Source organism: Hypomesus nipponensis, chromosome 13 (assembly GCF_054491055.1).
Source record: "Hypomesus nipponensis isolate SF chromosome 13, ASM5449105v1, whole genome shotgun sequence".
NCBI classification, from domain to species: Eukaryota; Metazoa; Chordata; class Actinopteri; order Osmeriformes; family Osmeridae; genus Hypomesus; species Hypomesus nipponensis.
In genome coordinates, this window is record NC_140373.1 from 18,470,069 (window position 1) to 18,493,014 (window position 22,946).

Here is a 22,946-nt window from a genome sequence, read left to right on the forward strand (position 1 = left end):
AACGTGCCTATTCACCCATCAGGGAGCGTGTTGGAGCAGATGTATGCTCAACGCTGAATGTAAAATTGTTGCAAATGCAGTACATGCTATAATAGCCCACTAAATTAGCCTACTAAATAGCAAACTAAATTGAGTTTGTTGTCTTGTTGTCCCTCCTGTAGATACAATGGCACTTTTGTCACTGAACTGAATTTATGAATCAGTTGAGCAGTCTTGGTGATTGTAGCTCTGACCATTTGAGTCCCAATAATTTAGCCTCTTTAAAATCACGTAGTTTCCTGTTGATTGAAGTCAAATGGGTATTCTCAGCATTTTTGTATGTCAGAGCATGACAAGGTGTTAATCGCTTAATTGGATCATGCAGTACACCTGTATGGAAGTATTGGCAGTCGTTATGTTTCTTATTTATTCAGGTTTTTCCTTCACATTCTCACTTGTAAAATTCTTAATGATATGCACTATTTTGTACTTATTCTTCTTTTATGCTTACATTAGAAAGGTATGTGCCATTGTATTGATATTAAAAGTATCAAGTAAACCGATTGTTTTTCAGAAATCTGTGTCTGGATTTTATTGGTTTATGCAGTCCTGTGACCCTTCATGGACTCCCGAACAACGATGAACAGGAGTCTTTGCCGGCCTCCACAAAAGTGAGTTTTTTGTTTTGTAAGTAAGCCCTGTTCCATAAAGCCAGTTTACCGAATGAGCCAGGCTTATGTCAGTTAGCTTACAAAGAATGTTCTTTTGGGATGAAGTCATGTGGCCGTAAACATTGCGTTTTACATGTATTCATATAGCAGACGCTTTTATCCAAAGCAACTTCCAAGAGAGCTTTACAAAAGTGCATAGGTCACTGATCATAACACCGAGATATCCCCAAACAGTGTGGGTAGCCAAAACATGAATTATACATTGTGAAAAAAGGCCAAAGGCAGGAACCATAAGAGCATGTAGTTAAACAAGTTACAATTAAACAACATGAACCTCAAAAGTGCAAGAGTGTACCTGTAGAAAAGCAAACAACAATAATATATTTCACAGCAAGAAAATAATTTTAAATCTGTTACAACTAACCAACAAGAGCAACAAGTGTCTCAATAAGTCATAAGTGCGTCTTGAGCCTTTACTTAAGGTGGGTAGACAATCAGTGTCTCTGATGGAGGTGGGGAGTTGATTCCACCACTGGGGGGCCAGGCAGGAGAAGAGCATGTGTTGGGACCGGGCGGTCTTGAGCGGTAGGACCACCAGGTGGTTGTCGGAAGAAGACCGTAGGTAGCGGGTGGGAGTGTAAGGCTGGAGGAGAGACTTGATGTAGTCTGGTCCAGTCCCGTTCACCGCTCAGGAGGTCAGTACCAGGGTCTTGAATCTGATACGGGCCGTGATGGGAAGCCAGTGGAGGGAGATGAGGAGCAGGGTAACAATCTGGGTAGATTAATGACCAGTCGGGCTGCTACATTCTGAATCCTTTGGAGAGGGTGGGTTGCGCATACTGGGAGATCGGCGAGCAGAGAGTTGCAGTAGTTGAGAGGACAAGTGCTTGGACTAACAGCTGGATGGGATGCTCAGACGGGCATCTCCGGATCTTTCGGATGTTGTCGAGGGTGAATCTATAAGACCGGGAGACTGCAGCAATGTGGGCTGTTAGGGAGAGCCTGTCATCCATGCTAACCCCAAAGTTCTTGGCAGAGGATGAAGGGGTCACCATCGCCAATCCCAGGGTGATTGAGAGATTGTGGGAGAGGAAGGGTTAGGCTGGGATGATGAGAAGTTTTGTTTTGAAGAGGTTCAGCTGGAGGTGGTGCTTGGTCATCCAGGCGGAGATGTCTGTGAGGCAGCCCTCACAGACATTTAGCCCTTAGCCCCGTTTAGACATTTAGCCCTGACTGACTTGTTGGGTTAAGTCAAGTCAGCTTTGGGATTGCAAGTCCAGCTTTTTTGAGCGGCCTTATGGAACAGAGGGCTATTGCACAAAACCAGGATAAGGGATGAAGTCGGGATATTCAAGTTATCCTGGATGAATTTAGCTTTGAGTTGGTTGCACGAAAGCAGGATGAATTAAACCCAGCCAAGCAACCATGTAGATTTATTCTTCCCGAGCAGGCTAACAGCCAGGCTAAGATTCATTCTGGAGTCTCGTGTTAAATCAGCTGCCGCTCTAATCCGAGATAAACGTTTTTAACAGGTATTTTCGCTGTCGTCTGAATGTGTTCTTATGTATTTTTTATTAACATGCATTACTTGTCACTATTGCTGTCACAAGTTTAATTGAAACCCTACTATTGCAGTTGTTTAGGAATGGTTGATGAAGTTGCAACTGTGATTTCAATGAAGTCAGTAAGAAGGCGATATAGCCTACACTGCTCAATTTTTTTTTTTAAATACTTTTTCTTTGATTCCATTGATAATTGATCATTTTTGTGTGATTTTGTTGTCAGCACATTCAACTATGCAAAGAAAAAAGTAGCCTATTTAATGAGTTTATTTAATTCATTGAGATTTAGGATGTGTTAGTGTTCCCTTTATGAGCAGTGTATAAAGTCCCATTCACCTTTCCAACGTGAGAGGTTAATACATTGTTTTACAGATATGCTTAAGTGTGGATTTAAGTCACTTATTTTTCTAGTTTCTTTATCTCCTAATACAGTTTCCTCAGTGTTTTCTTCTTAATTTCAATACCAAGGTCTAGATCCTGGAGACTTTTATTGACAGCAATCTGTGCATCTGCCAGCTCAATTAGCATTTTCAGATGTTGAGTAGAGACATCTGATTGTTTGTGAATTCTGTAAACCACCCATTGATTAGCACAGCAGGAATTGTACATCATTTAGATTTCTTTTAGCTCATACTTACTATGTTGCCAGGCTGGCGGTCAGGCTACTGTACTGTAGCCTACTGCCTCTGGATCCTGTTACAAATATATATAATGAGTGCTATATAACTGACTTTTATTGTGTTAATTGTTGTGTGGTTTGAGTTGTATTTTCTCATGTGATGCCTTCTTACTGCATACAAATTGCCCTTCTGGAGCAGAGAATAAACTGATCTGAAATGACTTCTCATCCATTATGGGCTAAATATGCATTTTCATACAATTTACATGATACCTCAGGCCTTCTGGAGTACAGTGACACAGTCTCCTCATCATCAGCTGCAGAAGCCCCTTCCCATACTGCAGAAGTTCCTTCCCCCTGCCATATTGAATAGACTTTATATTGACAGGATGTGCCAAGTCATGTGCTTTTAATGAATAATACCCACTGGATCTTCGTCTGGTGGCAGGAGAGTAACTGTGTCGCTCTTTTAAACCAAGGAAGGCCTGTGATGGAAGGGATTCAGGGTGGGACAGCTACTGAACACCTGCAAAAACTGCCCTCTTCATACAAGGTACTTTCAGGCCTTGTGTGTCCAGCGACACAGTTACTCTCCTGCCACCAGACTGTAGCAGAATATGTTGCAAGCATCTTGTAAGTAATTTTTACATACCATTTACAAACTGTTAAGGCACTGACCAGCCTGCAAAATGTTTTTAAATTTTATCATGACTTGTTGCCAGGATCTTTTTTGTCCAGTCATGTTTGTTCTGTATGAACATTGATTGTAGAAATATATTTAGAATCAGACACCGCTTATAGAGATTTGTGCATATGGTTGTAAAACATATTCTTACATAAGGGTTTGGAATTAGGCCTAGTCCTTAGGGTAAATGTATTCCTTCTGCTCACTTTCAAGGCAAAGTAGGATAAATAATAATACATGTTATTTACATAGTGCTTTACATGATAGGCTACTCAAAGACACTTTACAATAAAACCAGCACATTTATTAAACACAGATACAGCAATACAACCAATACATAAACAAGCATAAAAGCAATTACAGTGTACAACTTTCTTAGTAGTAGATATTTTTCAATCATTACTCTTTCAGTCGGTCCGCGATTGTCTGCCAGGCTTTTCTCTCTGTTTAATAACAGCAGCCGTATTTCCTTTTTTACATTTTATATGCTTCACTATGCTTCAATTTCCGTAATTAGTTGCTGCTTAGCGGGTGAAAAATAAGCTGCAAGCGTTTTCTCCATTTCTGCATCAGTCAATCTGTGATCAATACCATGGTCTTTTTAAGAAAGCCGTGAAGGTGCACTTATCCCAACTATGTACATCTGGATTGACAAAGCTTCACCTTCTCATCCTGGTTTGGCAAATGTGCAACCGAATAAGCCGTGATGAACGGATCACACTAACTCCAGCTGGGCTTTTTCAGTTATCCTGGATTTCTTTATTCTATTTTTGTGCAATAGCCCCCTGGACTCTGACATTTCATTAAATTTGTTGTTTACCCTGTCTGTAACTTCCATGTGAAAAAAGTTGGGAGAACAGTGTGAAAGGGAGGCATTGAAGATGCCTGGAGCACGGTCAAGTTGCCAAGACTACTCGCTCGTTCATCAGATCTGAATGACTCTCTGGGTTTCCACATGGTCATGGAAAACCCCAGAAGTTAGGTTAGGAAATGTAATAAAAAAATAAATAAAAAAAAAGTTGATTTCTGGACTCAAAAGTCATGTAAATTTGTAAAATAAAAGCATATGTTTTCCATTGGCCTCACATAATGTGTGCCAGGGGCATAGGTTTGTTTCCCCATGTAGATGGGAATGCTTTTTTGAATAACTGCAGCCGTACAATACAATTTTCTTTATAAGAAGTGTGTTGGGAGGGGGGACATATTAGCCTTTTCCAAAAGTGGGTGGGTTTTCATGTTAGACATGCACACATGTCTAATGTATACATGTATAATGAAATCGACATCCCTGATGCGTGCAGAGGGACATTTGTCCAATGCCAGCTGTATGTAGGCTTCATACTTTATACCCACTCAGTGAGATAAGTAATGTGTTGCTTTCGGTGACTTAGGCCAAGCTAAAAAAGAGTTGAGCCTGAAGAGAAGCGTGTTGAGACCATGGTGAAAGGTCTATAGGAGAGGTGCCAAGTTGAATGGGTAGCTCATTTCACCACTGCAAATGATGTGAATGGCTGGGTGAAGTCTGGAGGATTGGGAGTGGCCCACACAGGAGTTAGGGTCAGGGCTATATGAGTGGGGTAGGTTGTGTGTGAGTACTTTGATTGCTAAAATAGACATTTACCTATCTTTTTTAAGTTTTGGTAAATGATTAAATGAAACCAGACTTATGGACCCTAGTCTATATAACAGGGAAACAATTTACTGCCTTAATGTGCATGTCATAACAAAATACCAAGCCCAAAGGGACCCATTATTCAATAAAATCATATTCTTTAGGTATCCTAGATAAGCCCCTCACTCACCTCCAATCCAGAATGTGTGTTCTGGCTTGAAGATGGTGTCCCTCCACACTTAACAAGGAACTTGACAGACCCGGGAACAATTTTTTGACTTGAACAATGGTCAAATATTGCAAAGTGTAAAATTGATGGAGACATCCCTCTTTGATACTGTCGGAGTATCAAGGGTATCTTCTGGTCCACATTGAAATAGGAATTGCTTGTAGGCATCAGTTTGGAAGAGAACCAAAACATTGGAAGATACTTTAAATTGAGTGAGGATGATGGATCGCACAGAAAACTTTCATAGACAAGTTTCATAGTGGTGATGGTAAAATTGCAGTTTTTATGCCAATGATTTAGTTATTGATGTCTTAAGGCAGGATGGGGGGATTGCTCATTGGCTTGCACATCAATATGATTTATGTCACTTAGTAATCTAACTACTCATCTCTGCATCAATTTGAGAATTTAGAATAAGTCATAGATGGATTCTAAAGAATGCCTGCCAATTCTGGCTTCACAAGTTAAAGTTTTGTTCCGAAATGTGAAGAACTGTTGTGGCAGAATTCCCACAATAGTAGTCACTAGTAACTCTTCATGTCAACTGGAAATTTAACACCAGCACATTTTCAGACCATTACCCATTCCGTCGCACCCGCAAGCATAATGTTACATCTTTCTAACCCAAAGTGTGTTCTGTTTCAGACAATAGAGGAGTGCCCCATGGACACACCAACTAAGGCCAACAAAGAGGTTAGATGAGTGGTGTCAACCCACAATCAAAATACATGACATTGATTATCAGTAGAACTACCTCATCAAAACAAACCTAGACATGTTGTCCTCAATCAAGTGTTGATTGTAAAAAAATTACATTTACACTTATGTACCGCAGCCTTCCCTGGGCATCTCAAATCCACCTGACCCAAAGGAGAATAAAACACTATTTCCTGGTGAACCCAAGAAACCACCTGCGTGAGTCATTAAGCCCTGAAGGCTTTTTTCATAAGTTGGGAAATTAGACTGACTTTTGATAAGACAATTGACTCATTTAGTAAAAAGTGTAATTGAAATACAAAGCAGGAATGTATTTGTCAGTGTAGTGTGGGGGTCATGATTCTTGATGTGCACAACCTTCTTTGACGCAGGGGCACTAGAATAATTAATTGAAATTCTGTATTGCTTGTGTTCACTTCAATCAGATGGGGTCAAACATTGTTCTGCAATGAGCAAATGGAGAAGTTAGAATTGCATCACCTCAGTACCAAGCAACGCCTGGCCATGGTCAGACCTCTATGGAAGGAGCTAAACAAGAAAGAGAAGGAGGTCTACCAGAGGAGAGCAAAGAAAAGTGTTCTGAAATACTCAGTGGAGCTACAAACCTGGTTCAGTGTATGATTGTATTATCTTTTCACACTTAAGCTGTAACAGTTATAGTAAACATTTTCTGAAGATGTATTTTTTTAGGGGGGTCCTGGCACCATCCTTTTGGAATAGCTTTTCTTTAGTTTATATATATATATATATATATATATATATATATATATATATATATATATGTTAACACGCTGCATTATCTTGAGACTCCTATCGCCGCTAAAAAAAAATATCGCCGTTAATCTATTCTCAAAGTTGGGTTAGGAGCTTGGTGTATACTAAGCAAGCTATGATGACTTTCACCTTGATATTTTAGCGCGGATGTATTCTAGGGATGCACCGATCCAACTTTTTCAGTCCCTATACCGATACCTGGGCTTTGTGTATCTGTCGATACCCAATACTGATCCGATACCGTTGTTGAATTAATAATAAACTGTATACCTCCCACCTTATACCTTCCTTCTACCATGTGGAAAATACTAAAGGCACCAGACTTTCCTATAAGACAAAATAACAGACGTAATCAACTGCGTTCTTATTTATTTGTTATTTACAAAAACTAAAATTCAAAAAATAGAATGTAATCAAACATAGGGCCTATTAAAATAAATAAAATGTAGCTGTAGAAACAAAATAGTATATTGGTCAAACATACAATAGTAATCAGACTGCTACCAAACATTGTAAACATGTTAAAAAAAAAATATATATATATATATATATATATATATATATATTTGTTGTCGCTGGTGTGTGAACCATGGAAGTTTTTAGCTTGAAGCATTGCACCGTGCGGTTTACAGCTCGTGTCCAAACAGTAGACAGAAACTTAAAAGCAACATGGAGCAAACCAAAGAGTTGGCTGTGTGGAGATATTTCACGCTTGCAACGCCAACTAGTTCGTCGGCTGTTTGCAATGTCTGCAAAGTAAATGTTTTGAGGGGTGGTGGTAGTACTGCAGAGTACAATAGTACCAATTTAATCAAGCACAATGCTAGGAGCACGCCAAATTCCTGCAGCTCAACGACTCTACTATACTGTAGAATCTACAGTGTAGAACGAGTAGCGTCGCACATATGTGATCGTTCGAATGCGGGTCTCGCAGCTTGCATATGCGATTTCGAAAATTCCAACTGAATATTTTCCTATAGACAAAAACTATACGACAAACGCTGTATGGCTTCAATATGTACTAACAGAGAATGTCTAATATAGAGAGAACTGCCACTCTCGGGAAACTTCCGGGTTCTGAACTGGTTGAAGTTCCATGTGAGGGCGCTAACGAGCGATGCAGAATGAATGGACGTCTATGGAGCTATACCCCTCAAAATCCACTTTTCTCAGGATATAATTTTTTGTCTAGTAATTTGAATTCTGAATTCGAAAGGGGAGGCAAAAAAAATACACACTACTGGATGTTAGATTTTTTTAAGTCACCTTTCTGTTCTAAAATGCTTTTGAAAATGTAATTGACGTCATACACATCGTACGACCAGAGCCACTGCTTTACGGCAAGCTCTGGTCACTTACTTTTTTCTCTCAGGGCATCGACAACACAGCGGACAGGTTAGGCTCTTCCTGTCAATACACATGCTAGAAAGAGTTTTGGCTTGCTAATGTTGTTGCTAGTGCTGTCAAACGATTAAAATATTTAATCGCGATTAATCGCATTAATGTCATAGTTAACTCGCGATTAATCACAATTAATCGCACATTTTTATCTATTCTAAATGTCCCTGATTTCTTTTTGTCCCAATCTTTTTACAAATTTTTATGCTCTTATCAACATAGAAAAGTGGTTCGGATTGCTTTGTGCAAATATTTTTTTTATTGAAAACAACATTGCAATCGCCTGGCTTTGACAAGGGGGCAGAGAATTCGCATCAGCTGTGTGCTTGGCCATCAAGTGGTATTTCAGACTGGACGTGCTGCGATGATAGCTCAGTTTACAACGACAAAACACACAGATCACTGGTCTTGTCAATAGAACCATTTGGCAACTTTTTAAAAGCAAACTTTTCATTCAGAATCTTATTGGCATCCATTTCGGCATCTCGCGCTCGTCATCCACTCAAAACGTAACGTTAGCCTACTACCAGAGAATGTCTAATATCCGTAAACGGGCTCTGCTACTACTCTTTAGCCAGCTTGCAAGCCAAACGAGTGTTTGGCGTGCCTGTTGTTTTGTTTCCAGTCTAGCTAGATCCGGTGTGGTGTTGTAGTTTTTCTAACGTCGGTAGTTGTTGCAACAGCTTGTGAAAAAAACTACAATGTTTGCTAGGCCAAAAAGAGCGTTAATCGCGCGATAAAATAATTGACGCCGTTAATTTGGGTTTGCGTTAACGCCGTTAATAACGCGTTAAACTGACAGCACTAGTTGTTGCTAATGTTGCTAATGCTCTGACATTCTGATTCCGCTTCAGATGCCATCAAGCAAGAGCTCTGGTCGTATCAGTCCTTCACTAACCAATCAGCATTCATTAGCAGAATGCTAGCGTGTTATAGGCAACAACGACTCACCCTGTAAGAAATCAAAAGGACATAAGTACTCGTTCATTCAACTTTCGACCTATAATCCATGTTGAACATGCAAAAACTACAATCAAATCGGAGATTTCTCAACGACAATCAGCAAAAGAGACACATTTAGCCGTTTAGCTCCATAGACTCCCATTCAACATGCACTCGCTCGCGATCACTCCCAGTGGAACTCTGGTGGAACTGCAACCAAATTCGGTACAATGGGGCTTATTAGGGAGTGGCAAGGCTCTCCTTAAACAGGCTCTGGTACTAATGAGAAGGCTAACAAGTAACACTAGCATGCTAGTAGCATTGCTTCGAGTATTATGCTTGCTGTGGGCACCGTCGGAAATATTTAGAACTCAAGCATCTAAAGGTTCGGTTAACTCATGCTGCTGAAAAATTACATAGAATATGCTGTGAAAAAAAGGGTGGATCAGCCAGTGGATCGGCTAAATTTTACGATCCCCGATCCAGCTATTTTTTCAATATCGGGCCGATATCCGATCTTAGTATCGGATGTATGTACCCCTAATGTATACCTTGCCGAATTGCACTGTAGGGGGCGAGAATATGCAAAGGTATAGAGGGAATGACTTGGACCACAAGAAAAGGCGCGATATTTCAAGAAATTAAGATTTATGGGCGGTGCAGATCCCTACGCGTTAGCTCCTTCTTCTTGGATCCGTGACAACCCGGTGATTCTTCCTTCAGTTGCATATCCCGATATTACGACGGCGTATTAGGGCCAGTAGGTAAAAAAAAAACAGGAGGAGAGAAGGGGGGTAATATTGCAAGATTAAAGTCGTAAATTTGAGAGAAAAGGATTCAGCAATAAGGAAATAGGCTACTCCTGATTTTTTCCTAGAATCACCAGATTGTAATAAGCATTTGCACTTTGAAAATACATTGTCGTGATTTGGGGCCTATTCAGAAGGAAACATCATAGGCTAATTATTTGGATGAAGTGTTAGCTTTTGTGCATCAGGAACTACAATTCAATGGACAGATGCAAGGATATCACTAGTTACATCCACGGGCAATTCAATTTGTGATCAGGACACAATATGACAGATCCTCAAATTAGTTGATCCTCAAGGTGCGGATCAGTTTAGAAAAGAGCAGCGTCTTGGCTGTGTCCTGTTGAACCATGAACCAATTGAAAAGTATAATTTGATCAGGTCATCCATTACTGGGCTTTATACATGGCAAACGACGGCGTCTGTGCTGTGATGAGGTTGACCATGCAAAGTGAAGGACTGTGGTTCCTTGAGAAAAAAAACAATCCATATTTTCGACTTAATAATGTTGGAGAATCTCAGTTTTTTTCTTGCAAAATTACTAGATTTTTTTATTGTAAATTTGTGACTTTATAAACTGGGAGAATCTCAGTTTTTTTTCTCGCAAATGTACTAGTTTTTTTTATCGCAAATCTGTGACTTTATAAACTCTGAGAATCTTTGACTTTTTTCTTGCAAATTTACGACTTTCATCTGGGAATATTACCCCCCCCCTCTCTCCTCCGGCTCCGATTTTTAAAATGTATCTACTGGCCCTAATATGCAGTTGTACGATATAGTCAACTACCTGGTTTGCTAGCCGAGCCCATACACAGCGGAAGACCTTAAATCCTTCAAAGGTTTGCATAACCAGATGGTGTGTGGATGGGTGAGGGAGACGCAGTACCAAGTTATCAACGATCGTTGTGTTGCGAAAGCCAAAGTAAGTAATGCAATAATGTCTTTAACCAACCTAACCTTAACTGTAAGATATCATTCCAATACTCAAGGTGTAGCCAAGTGACTCAATCGTGTTTTTTCCCTTGTGGATCTTGGTTGAGCCTTACCAACCACAAGCGCCTCCTTTCCTTTGATAATCTCTGGCATTCCTCGCCCCGGTTTTTAATAACTGTTGGAAGTCGATAATATTCCAACTGTTTTTCTCGATCTGTCCTATTGGTATAACTTGAAACACGGCAGTAATTAATCAATTTTAATAAATCAGACATTATTAATCTTTGTCTTTGCCTCAGAATAACATGTCAACAATATGTAATGATGCCATAAAAATGCCACAATATTTTAACTTATTATATTAGGCTATAATTACGTTTGTCATGCCATGAGCATAATAGCGTTTATTACAAAATGGTTAAATCTGCTTTAAAATAACAGAAATTAACTCTACAAACAACCGTCATGTATGTGCAACCATCTGTAAAACTTGCTACAATAAAGGCAGGTAACGGTAGATTATCAAGTCATTTCTCCTTGTTCTCATTCAGCTCAGGTAAATCAGCGATTTGCTGATGCTCCCTTTTGTGCTTGTCCCTTGTTTGTATCCGCAAGCATGTTTCCAGGCAACTTTTCTTGACGTAAGTAAATAAATAGGGTGCTATAGTTTAACCATTTCGGTTTGGTTTCAAACTCAGCAAAATTCTGGAGAAAAAAAATCTATGAAAAAGCTAGTTGTATGAGCCAGGTTCAAGAATCTAACAAAAATTATTGGGGGAGATGTTTTTAGATATGTTGATTGGGTTTAATAGAATAAAAACGACCGGACGAGTCGGGTAGCAAATCGGAAATGCAATACCACCTACATCCACCGGGGCTGTTGCCTCAGGCCGAGGGGCGATACAAATATAATATATTGGAATGAAATGGGAATACAAAGTATTTTAGGAGCTACACACTTTCAAACATAACATGACCCCCTCTATGACTCAGGCAGCTATTTCAGGTGCCTGAGTCAGGTGCTTGGTATGTGGGGTTTGACTTATACAATAGGCATAAAGTGTACCTGATGTAAACCTTAGTGATCTGCAGTTTATGTGCTAGCTAGCTAGTCATGATGCGTTAGCATTTCGTTGGACTCGCGTTAGTGGTCACGCTTACCAGTCTGAAAGCGCTGGTTCGATAACAGTGAAAGTTATTTAGTTGGGAACTTAAGTGCAGTATGATGCATTGGTTTTAAAAAATTGAAAACTGTCGAATTAAATTACTTTTATAGCATAAACAAAGCATTACTAGATGTCCCACTTGTACCTGACATGATTAGGTAATGTGGGACAGTCACATAAAACGTTTTTTTTTTTTTTTTTTTTTTTTTTTTTGCTAACTAGGGCTGTCCCCGACTAAGATTTTCTTTGGTCGACCAAGACACGACTTAAACGTCTGAAAATCGACTAATCGAACTTTGAAACGCTTAAAAAAAAACGTACAAACATTTTAGGGATCTGACTCAATGGCTGCTGGACATTGCAGATTCAGCCGCTAATAGCCTACTAATAATAACTCGTATCACCAGTCCTGTTGTAACCGAATGCCGATGGTATTTAGTATCTCTTACAATGTACTACAAATTAAAGATATTGTTTGTTTAACATGCAAATCATCAGAGCGCGCTTATCACTGCCTGAAAACTTGCAGCATGCGAACTTACGTAGAAGCTGAGTGGGGAACGTTGCAACAGAGAAAGATTTTGTCTTGGCTGGAGAAGATAATGTCATTCGATTTGGATGTGACTCTTATAATAGGCATATTCATTTTTCGGCATTTTTCATTTAAATGTACTTTAATGAAATGCTGCCATACCACAGATTTCTTTGCCATTTTGACTAATAACACCAACAAAGTAGGCTATGGCAGAGTTTGTAGTTCTGCAACCAATTGTGCTCGTGCCGTGTGCAAAATAACAAAACAAAACAAAGCGCAGATTAACGAAAGGGAAAACAGCAACACCTTTTCTTTTAAATTATATATTTTTAGAGTTGGTTTATTTGTCTTAAATAATATAATCTACAATTTCTGTTGAACATTTCGTTAATTGAGCAATGATGACACGGCGGAAACAGATCTCATACTGCTATATGCCAGCTCGACTAAAAAAATCTTAGTTGACCAATAGCATATTGACTAGAAACTCGACTAAGTGGGTACAGCCCTATTGCTAACAAAGCATTATTTTACAAATGTTTGTGTATGTTTTAATCAGTGGTTAAAACCCTTCATTATGCTGCAATAGTACTCATTGTAACTTAATTGAAATTATTTTGCCAGCCTTAATATTGAGAAATAGAATGTCATATGCCGCTGAACTTTCGATGCGTTTTTCCTGTATATACCTCTTGTCAAGCCAGATCACGCCTACTCTGTTGATGTCAGACAAATAAAAACCACTGCATAGTGACTAGAGGTGTTGTATTTACGAGTCAAGATCAGCTCTGGTGAATGGATGTCGGTTTTACACATATTAAATCATACAAATGCATAACTGTCCCACTTTACCTGATGTCCCACATTACCTGAACTCACCCTATTTCATATGTACACATGTTTGTATACAGTTATGTCTTGAGACTAAAATTGTGATTTTCTGTGAATTTTATTGACATCCTTTAACTGGTGGCCCTAATATTTATACTTTTCAGCATTTGTCAGCCATCAAGAAAGCTGAGTTCTTGAAGCACAACCCAAGAGTATGTAATTATGTTGTTGTTACTTGTATTTCTATGTGGTTCTTGCATATTTGGATCATACTGTGTTCAAACTAAAAAAAAATGTCTGCTCCTCAGAAACATGCTATTTTGAATCATTCCAAGTTCTGCAAAGAAAAAAAAAGAACAAAAGAGTCACAAAGGTCCAGGAAAAGAACATCTGTAAGTGGATTTAACACATTCCTGTTACTCACAATGGAGTTGGGGAGTCCAATACCAACATCCTCTGTCTAGGGGCTGACAATGTTTTTCCTACCATAGGACTCAGAAGATGATGGGATCGATGACACGTCCAGTGAAGAGAGTGACGATGACAATTCTGATGAGGTTAGAAGACCTCTAATCCATAGTTTTGTGAATTTACCACATTACATTCATTTAAACTGATCTATTATTGCACTTTTAGGATGAGAACGTGAGTGAAGAAGAGTGCCTAAAACAGAACGTGACAGCGAGCTCCAGTGATGGTTCCAGTTCTGAAGAAGATTTTTTTTTTAAGGTTAGGCTACAGTGACTGAAGGCAGGGGACGGAAATCACAGGCCAGTGCTGTTAAGATGGTGTGGCACTCGAGTTTTCGCAAATGTAAATTTGTATGCAGTGTGTTAATGTATACTAAAATAAAAATCCTTTAAAAAAAATTCCTTACAATTATTATTTTTTTGGTTTGAGCTTTTGTGGTTGTCATTAACCGAGGAAGATGGAGAGAAAAAAATGACAACAAATCGTAATGTTTATATGGCATACTTGGTAACACTACTTGAATGAATTAAAGGATGACGGATCGGCATCAGAGGCTTATTTATTTTTTAAGAACTCAGACTTACGCACATGGATCCGTTGTGTGGTTTAACAATTGATTACATGCTACAAACTGAACTATTTTTGTAAAAATAGTCTACGGTAAATAAGAATCGCAAATTGAAACCTCGTTCTCAAACTGATTATGGTATCTACTCGTTTGACTGGACAATGATTTCATAGGTTACAGCATGTGTCGTGCTCGATTGCTACTGCCTGAGCCTCTTGTCTAAAGATGGACGTCTGCAGGAATAGGTAAACAAAAGCCGAAATTCTGGTCAATTATTTGACTTATATTTTCACAAGGCATGTGCTAATTTACGAGGTGGTAATTTTCTGTCATCTGTCATTTGTCGGACGAACGAGACTGCTGATGAACAGTATATATTCGGTCGTGGACACGTTAATTACCTCTTTCAAAGGTTAATTCAGTGGGTTACAAATGTGTCCCATTGTTTAGTCTTTGCAATTGAGTCGATGCCCATGCCATTTTTCTATCAACGGACTGCCTCAACAAAAATGACAATGATTTGGTTATCCGTAAAAATTATTTTGTAATGACATTATCACTTATATTTAGAAAATAATGTAAATTAGGACTGTCGAATGGAAAAGTCTCATAACATGCACAGGGGCCTGCTGATGCCGCAATATTGCCAGAATACTGAGAGGCCATCATGTATTTATTCTTAAAAGGTTACGAACGTGATAGACTGAATCTGCGCATCCTAACAGAATTTGTACTGCAGCGGTAAGTATATCTTAAAGTACTTTCACAAGGAATGGTCTTATTAGAAGTTGCAAAGGGTTCATGTTGTAGGTTTATTATGTTTCGTCCACATGCAGTTCTCATCTGTTCCTGTCCGAACCATTGCTGCACTTGCTGCACAACAGTATGAACACAGAGGTGTCGGCTTATCCTGACGTTCTGGCAAATGAAAATGGAGGAGGTTTCAATGTCCAGTCTGGACAACAGCAAACTAGAGGTGTGCTCTTTGTTTTTCTCTTTTGCTCTTTGTCCATTTCACATTGTAAAAAGTAATTCCAATTGTTATATTGTTGTGCAGTGTAATAGTTTCTCTGAGTGACCCCCCCCCCCCATACTCTGGTTCTGTGGCTTGTCAGGGCCTAGCTCAGGACGTCTTGTCTGAGCTGGTAGAAGACGCCTGTCTTGGTCTCTGTTTTGAAGTCCACCGGGCCGTCAAGCAGGGCTACTTCTTTTTGGAAGACACTGACCAAGAAAGCATGAAGGACTTTGGTAAGTGCACAGTGCCTCACAGTAGGATGTTTTAGTTGACTGGCATGATTCTCAGAAGATTCTCAGTTTATCTGAGTTTTCTTGCATGGCTATATTTGACAGATTGTCGTATTCCAGTTCTGGCCATGTGTCTGTTACTCATTTCCTTTTCTGCATGCTGAACATGAGCTTAGTTGGTTAGATTATTGTCCTCTTATATCAATCATATTAGCTTACATACAAGAAAAGTTCAAAATCATACACAAGTTAAATCCACATTTTACAATGTTGTGATTCACATAATTCCAGAATAAATTCAGCCATATCTGTTGGTAGCATCTGCTGGAAATTAAAGAGTCAACTATGAGCATGAAGGAACTTTCAAAATATCTCTAAAAGAAAGATGTGGAATGGCACAGATCAGGGGTGCATGAGCATCCAAAATTCTACTGCTTTGGAACTCTATCAGGACAAGTATGTAGAAGTAGGAGGTGTATGACACCACTGAAAGCCTGCCTGGATCAGGCCCTCCCTCCTAACAAGATGACCAAGCAAGAAGGACACTGATCAGAGAGACGACCAAGACGCCACTCGCAGATCTGATAAAGCAACAGCCTTCACAGCTAAGACTAGTCTAGGATGCATGTGTCAACCATATCCTTCCACAAATCTGGCCTGTGAGGTAGGGTGAGAAAAGCCCACCTTGAATACTGTTTGTATTCAAGCAGATTACTGAATGTGGCAAGAAGTGACAAAAACACCACTTGTTGGCATGAATACAAGCATTTTTTCTCATCATCTGGAACTTCTTGGGGTCAAACCAAAAATCAATGCAGCAATGTACAGAGTAGTAGATGCATGTTGTGACCAAACTCCAACTTTCTCAGACCAATCAACACGCCCTGGCATCTTGTTTGTGATATACTATATGTTTCACTGGGTAAAATAGAGAAGTTCATTAAATTGCCCACACTTTCATCAACATGGTCACCAAAATGATTTTTTGTATGTAGCAATGGCCAGTAGTGTGCACTAAACAAGATCCATGTTTAGGAGCGACCAGTGTTCAAGAAAATTGATCCAACTCTCAACCTAGCTCTTGACCCAAGTGGCGTACACATGTAGCAATGTAACGAGTAGCAGTCTAACTGAGGTTCTCTCTCCTACCCACTTGGCCAGCAGAACAGTTGCAGGGATATGCTAAAATGCTCATAGGTTAAAGCTGTTTGAATAATTTCCACAGTAATGTACAGTTAGGAGCTTGTTCTGTATCAAGTTAAAACAAGTTGATGAAATATGACAAACAACAACAAATTGTTGATCTTGAATTGGATGCATTATCTTTACCAGTGTCCTTGGCTCCAGTGTAAAAGTATTTTGAAAAGTCAGAAATAAATGACTTAAGTAAAATGATCAATTTGTCTCTTTTGATGACAAAACAAATTTGAGTCCTGCAAAGACCACATGATAAAAATACACATACAGTACTCACTAAAACTCGTTCACACCTGGAGCTGTAATCGGGGGGTTGACTGTTATATAACCAGTACATGTCGGTAATCCATGTTGGACCAAAACAAAAAAATGTAGGTTACAATGTTACCAGGATATATTCATTTAAAATCAAATGTATTTGTATAGCCCTTTTTACACGTAAGCATGTCACAGAGGGCTTCACATACGCCCATAGAACTGCCCCTCAACCAACCTAAATCCTCTAGGAAGACAAGGAAAAACTCCCAGAAAAACTCCCAACAGGAGAAAAAATTGAAGAAACCTTGGGAGGAGCTATTCAGAAAGGGACCCCCTCCTCCAGAGACAGTTGGTGAGAGAGAGGAGCAGATCACAGGCTAAACATAGTCATACAGTGTCAATGGGTTTTGAAACACCAAAATCCATTGTTGAACTTTATAGATGTAGGACAGGCCCGGGAGACTGGCTGTTGGCCGTCATGGAGACTGGTTTCCGGTTGACGACCAGGTCCAGCGTTGGCAGACCGACGACCAGGCAGGTGCTGACAGCTCAAACCCACCACACCACAAGGGTTGTGTGAGGCAGGAGACAGATAATTATTTTAAAAGCACATGCTTTTGTCAGTAGGGTCATGCTCTTAGCATGGCTGCAAGAGGGCAGTAAAGAAATGTGTGCACAGCCCCGACAAGTGTTCAGAACCTGTGTTTTCCACAGGTTCTTGATAAGGGCGGAACTGTTCAGGCCGACCGCTCTGTGTGAAATGGAAATTATTCACTTTGAGTTTAATGTCATTAGTTTATTCTTCAGAGTTTTTTTTCGGGCTATAATAAAATACTTTTCCAGAAATTGTGGACCAGCCAGGGGTGGACGTGTTTGGACAGGTGTACAACCAGTGGAAGAACAAGGAGTGTGTGTGTCCCAACTGCAGCCGAAGCATTGCTGCTTCACGTTTTGCCCCACACTTGGAGAAGTGCCTGGGAATGGGACGTAACAGCAGCCGCATAGCCAACCGCAGGTAAGACAGCGACTTGAAGATATTTTTAGTAAATGCATTGTCAAAGTTACATATAAAGATGGTTTACAAACTAAAGGAAAAAACAACAAAATGTCTTAGTATGGTGTTCATGGTATAGATCGGTATAGATATAAGTCTGGAACTCTACTGGAGGGGATGGTACACTGTTATTTCAAAATATATTCCCTCATTTGGTGGTTGGATGATAATGGGGAAGGATGATGATGGTGAAAAGTCCTATAATAACACGTCAATCAAAATTTCCCATAACTGTTCAAATGGGTTGAGATCGAATTGAAGACCAGAGCACAGGAAGTTTGATTTATACTTCAACATCAGACGCGTCTGCGTAGGGTCCGCAGATACATTTGAATTTGGCTTTTGGCCTGATGGATTTGTAAAGAAATCTGATATTCTTTTCTGACTCGCCATAGTTGGCTGAGTTTGTTTTCTCGTTTGAATATTCAAATTTTAGCATAGTTACGTCATTTACACCAGATCGACTTTTGAAATATATTTATTTCTCAAAAACCATACAAACCATCACAAACCATATTTGACATCAAATAAAACAAAATTATATTTTGACCAATTGTATGACTAAAAGTGGAAAATGAACCTGTTGAAAAACAACAACTTTATTTCAATTCAAATCATTTAAAATTCTCGTGCTGTCAACAGGGGGTGCTGCAGCACCCTCAGCACCCCTAGTTCCTGCGGCCATGTTAAAGTGGTTGTAAAGCAGAACTGAACATGAGTTTTAAGTTACTCACACCACAGAAGTGTGTTGTTAACTACCCGTCAAAATTCGAATGAAAAAAAACAGACAAGTAGGTTAAATTAGGATTTGAAATTGTGAGAAAATCAGCAGCCTTTTCTGCTTGATACTGGTGGGGCGTGTTGTCTGAAGGAGCTGAAGCTCTGCCCCTCAAATTTATTGAATTTAGCAAAAACACTTAGCTAAATCAATTGCAGATATCAGAACATACCTACCTGAAGTCTCTGAGTGTTTTATGTGTTAATTACTTTGTCTTTGCATTCTACCAGCTGAGTAACAGAATGCAGGTTATATAAACTGTCTGTGATCTGACATAGATAGGTGGCTGTGACGTAGATAGGTGGCTGTGACGTAGGTAGGTTAGGTTTTGCCCCGCCTAAACCAAACCTGAGCTGAAAACGGGTGAGGAACTGTTCAACGGTCTAACTCCACTATTCAGTGCAACCAAGGTTTCGCGCTTTGCACATGCTTTCAGCAACTCATTTTACACGTATATAATGTACTGAGAAGCAAATCATGGTATTATCTTTATAGCACCTTATAAGGAGCACCACAACTACAATGGTTGTTATAGTTTTTACAGGGTTCAGTGCTGGGGGTGTTGCTTCTGATTGGCTGTATAACAAGAGACAGCAATCAACTCTGCAGGAAAATTACCAACGAATGCCTGCGCCTTTCCCATTAATTTTAACGGCACAAGTTATTCCTTACTTCTCAAGGTGAGAAATACAAGGTGTTGCGTGAGAAATGGTTGAAATGTCTCACTGTGAGTCTCACGGCGAATATGTGAGACTTGAGACTTGCAACTGCATGCCACGGGGCAAGTGCCCTCTTGGCAAGAACTCATCTGACCATAAATCTCATGTCCACATCTGTTTTGTACCACTGATCTATACTCCCGAGGTTCTGTGTAATACTATGTAACTTTTGCCATTGAATCACTTCATGCTTTCTCTCACAGAATAGTGACTGGTAACAATACCAATAACAAATCAGAGAGTGATCAAGAGGACAACGATGATGTCAATGATAATGACTGGTCTTATGGGACCGAAAAAAAAGGTAACAGACAAGTTTCTAGTATTTTAACAAAGCAACTGATTAATGTAAGCATTATTGATTGCTTACTTTTAACATACCTTACAAACCTTTAATGTTACCTAGAATACTCATTCTTAATAGCATGCACAGCATAATATAGTGAGCAGTTTCTCTGATTACACGTGGTCTCATATATCCAGTGTTGAATATGTGCTTTTATGAGAACCTTACATATTGTCCATGATGAGTCTCACTAAAATCCCTCTTTTTGCAGCCAAGAAGAGAAAATCAGACAAGGTACCTGTATATTATTTGAAATATTCACTCTTCCCCTTAGGTGTGACACCCAATGTTTTGCTCTCCATGATACCCAATAGAGGAACTGCTTTGTATCAAACAATAAAGGCATAGATGTAGTGAGCTTGGAGCTTTCACCTACTTCCAGGTTGTGGGATGGGCCAGTCAGCTCACCAGATAGTAAACAATGAATGCATTTCAGAAACCAAAATCCCATTGTCACAGGGGTTCATCTCAATATTTTAATAGATATTATGCCTTAATATGGACATGACAAACAGAACCGACCAAGCTTCATGTGCATTGCTATGTCTCTTCCATACTGTGTCCACATTTTGTAACGGTTCTATTTCTTTTCAATATCAGAATTCAAATTCACCACGAAGATCAAAATCATTCAAACATAAGAGTAAGTGGACACATTTTTCTCTCCAATTGAGCACATGACTTTTGAAATATACACCTAGGGAGCTGTCTTTGTGGCAATAAAGGGGAGTTTTGTTTAAAAAAAGAAAAAAAAACTTCTTTACCAGCTATGATGGGCCCTCGGCGTCGTATGGAGAACCAGGAAAGCCCGCACATGATGATGAAAGATGAAACTTTTCGACAGTAATGTGCAGACAAGAAAACCAAAAAGAATCCATCTCTGGTTTATTGTTTTCAAATTGACCTATAATTCTATATAGGTCAGTATGCTATGTACGTACGTATATATTCAGCCAATAAGCTGAATATATGTATTTGTTAGTTTAATTAACCTCTTTGTTATTTACACAAATCCTTACACCAATTCTCAATCTGTTACTTACTTTATTACAGATGGCTCCATTTTGATCACTTCATGTATTATATAAAAATGTGTCAGGGCAATTAACAACTAGGAAAAGGTACCACTATGTACAAAGTGTAAAATGTTAGCTGACAGGTTTTTGTGTTTTGAAACTAAGCTGTTCAGTAGACAGTGAACATAAATATGATTCCATTTGACCACTTTTCAGACAATAACGGCTAATGCGTCTTTGTATTTTAGACTTCAGATTCACTTAGTTAAGATCATGATTCTCTTTACCAATGCATGCAAGGATTCCCAGCTGTTGTCACACCTGTTTATTATGATTCCAGATGTTTTCAAATCCTTGACAAATATTTAGTTCACCATATAAACCTCCACTCTATGGTTAGATTGTTTAGTTTGGATTCTATCTATCAAACAATAATTTATATCATATGTTTACATTGTGACCAGTTACAAACTTGTTGTGATCATGTAAATATTAAAGGTTATAAAAATGATGCCTTTGTTGACCATGTCTTCTAGCATAACAAAATATTCATATATTCTAATACAATCCATAAAATGAATCTATGTTTTACCTCGGATGTGTAAGCCTGATATGAACAGGGAACAATGATATTTATGTACTTTGGAGTTTGGCAAAACCTGCAGAGGTTCAAACAGAGTAATGTAACTGCCAAAGTTATGCAAGCCTGTTTCTGACACCACATAGTCTGAAAGGTCCCATGACATCAACATTCCACTTTAGGAGGTTATTTAACATTAATATGAGTTCCCCTAGCCTGCCTTTGGTCCCCCAGTGGCTATAAATGTTGATAGGTGTAAACCAAGCACTGGGTTTTCTTCTCTGCCTTGGAGAAAATGGAAACTCAAAACGCTCGGTTTTGAAAATCTTCTCCTTATGCGTCATAAGAGGCGGGTTACCTCCCCTTTCTCTGCTTTGCCCGCCCAGAGAATCTGGCCCGCCAATGAGAAACTGAGCTATGACCATTCAAGTCCGATATAGTTTTTTCCTCGAGAGACATCATGGCTCGCAAACGAACGAAGCATAGAAGTTGATCAGTGTTTAGATGTACAAATGGAAATGCAATACTATGGAAAACCATAGTATTTTTTTGTTCCTTTATGCGAGCCTCTGAAGAACCAGTGTTTTTATTTTATTTTATCTGGAAATGCGCCGGCACAACTTCCCAAAGTTTTGTATGTCAGCTAAGGGGTGTCTTAAACACATCGCATTTTGCATTGCTTTCCACAATTGTATATTTTGTTACATTTACGCATTTAGCAGATGCTTTTATCCAAAGCGACTTCCAAAAGAGAGCTTTACAAAAGTGCATAGGTCACTGATCATAACAACGAGATAGCCCCAAACATTGCGGGTAACCAAAACATGAAGCATACATTGTGAAAACAAAATAAGTCCCAAAGGGAATAACCATAAGAGCATGTAGTTAAGCAAGATAGGCCTACAATTAAACAACATGAACCTTGAAAAGTGCAAGGGTGTGGAAAAAAGCAAGGAACAAAATTATATTACACAGCAAGTACACTAGTTTTAAGTCAGTTGCAACTAACCAACAAGAGCAAGAAGTCTCTCAATAAGAGTCATTGTGATCCTGGAGGAAACATCAGGTCCAGCCAAACATTCTTAGAGTCGTTGAACTAATTGTTCAATTTGTATTTTTTGTAATATATGTATTTTTATATTGTAAATTACGGAAACTTATTTATTTTGTATTTTATTTTAATTCTAAAAATAAATCCACTTAGTATTGATTGTTTATGTACCCTTAGTATGGTTAGACCTCATATTAAATG

The 22,946-nt window shown here is 39.1% G+C and overlaps 2 protein-coding genes across 4 annotated transcripts in view; both read left to right on the plus strand.

The window, feature by feature from the left end:
- Positions 1-14,480, plus strand: part of LOC146260529 (upstream-binding factor 1-like protein 1) — a 41,078-nt gene extending 26,598 nt beyond the window's left edge. For 2 of the 3 annotated variants that reach the window (XM_084669581.1, XM_084669580.1), the window contains exons 6-13: positions 554-650; positions 6,003-6,050; positions 6,193-6,272; positions 6,500-6,689; positions 13,627-13,674; positions 13,771-13,854; positions 13,954-14,019; positions 14,099-14,480. In XM_084669581.1, coding sequence (XP_084525707.1) covers positions 554-650; positions 6,003-6,050; positions 6,193-6,272; positions 6,500-6,689; positions 13,627-13,674; positions 13,771-13,854; positions 13,954-14,019; positions 14,099-14,206 — 721 coding nt within the window. In that variant the 3' untranslated portion in view covers positions 14,207-14,480. The remainder of the gene's footprint in view (positions 1-553; positions 651-6,002; positions 6,051-6,192; positions 6,273-6,499; positions 6,690-13,626; positions 13,675-13,770; positions 13,855-13,953; positions 14,020-14,098) is intronic. The other variant, XM_084669582.1, reaches the window with a different exon arrangement.
- Positions 14,481-14,661: 181 nt separating this feature from the next.
- Positions 14,662-21,625, plus strand: atxn7l3b (ataxin 7 like 3b). The gene is made up of 9 exons (XM_084669808.1): positions 14,662-14,746; positions 15,188-15,242; positions 15,338-15,477; positions 15,617-15,749; positions 18,045-18,216; positions 19,956-20,056; positions 20,310-20,332; positions 20,699-20,741; positions 20,866-21,625. The coding sequence occupies exons 3-9, from the start codon at positions 15,427-15,429 to the stop codon at positions 20,943-20,945; spliced, it is 603 nt and encodes a 200-aa protein (XP_084525934.1). The 5' UTR covers positions 14,662-14,746; positions 15,188-15,242; positions 15,338-15,426; the 3' UTR covers positions 20,946-21,625.
- Positions 21,626-22,946: the final 1,321 nt, after the last annotated feature.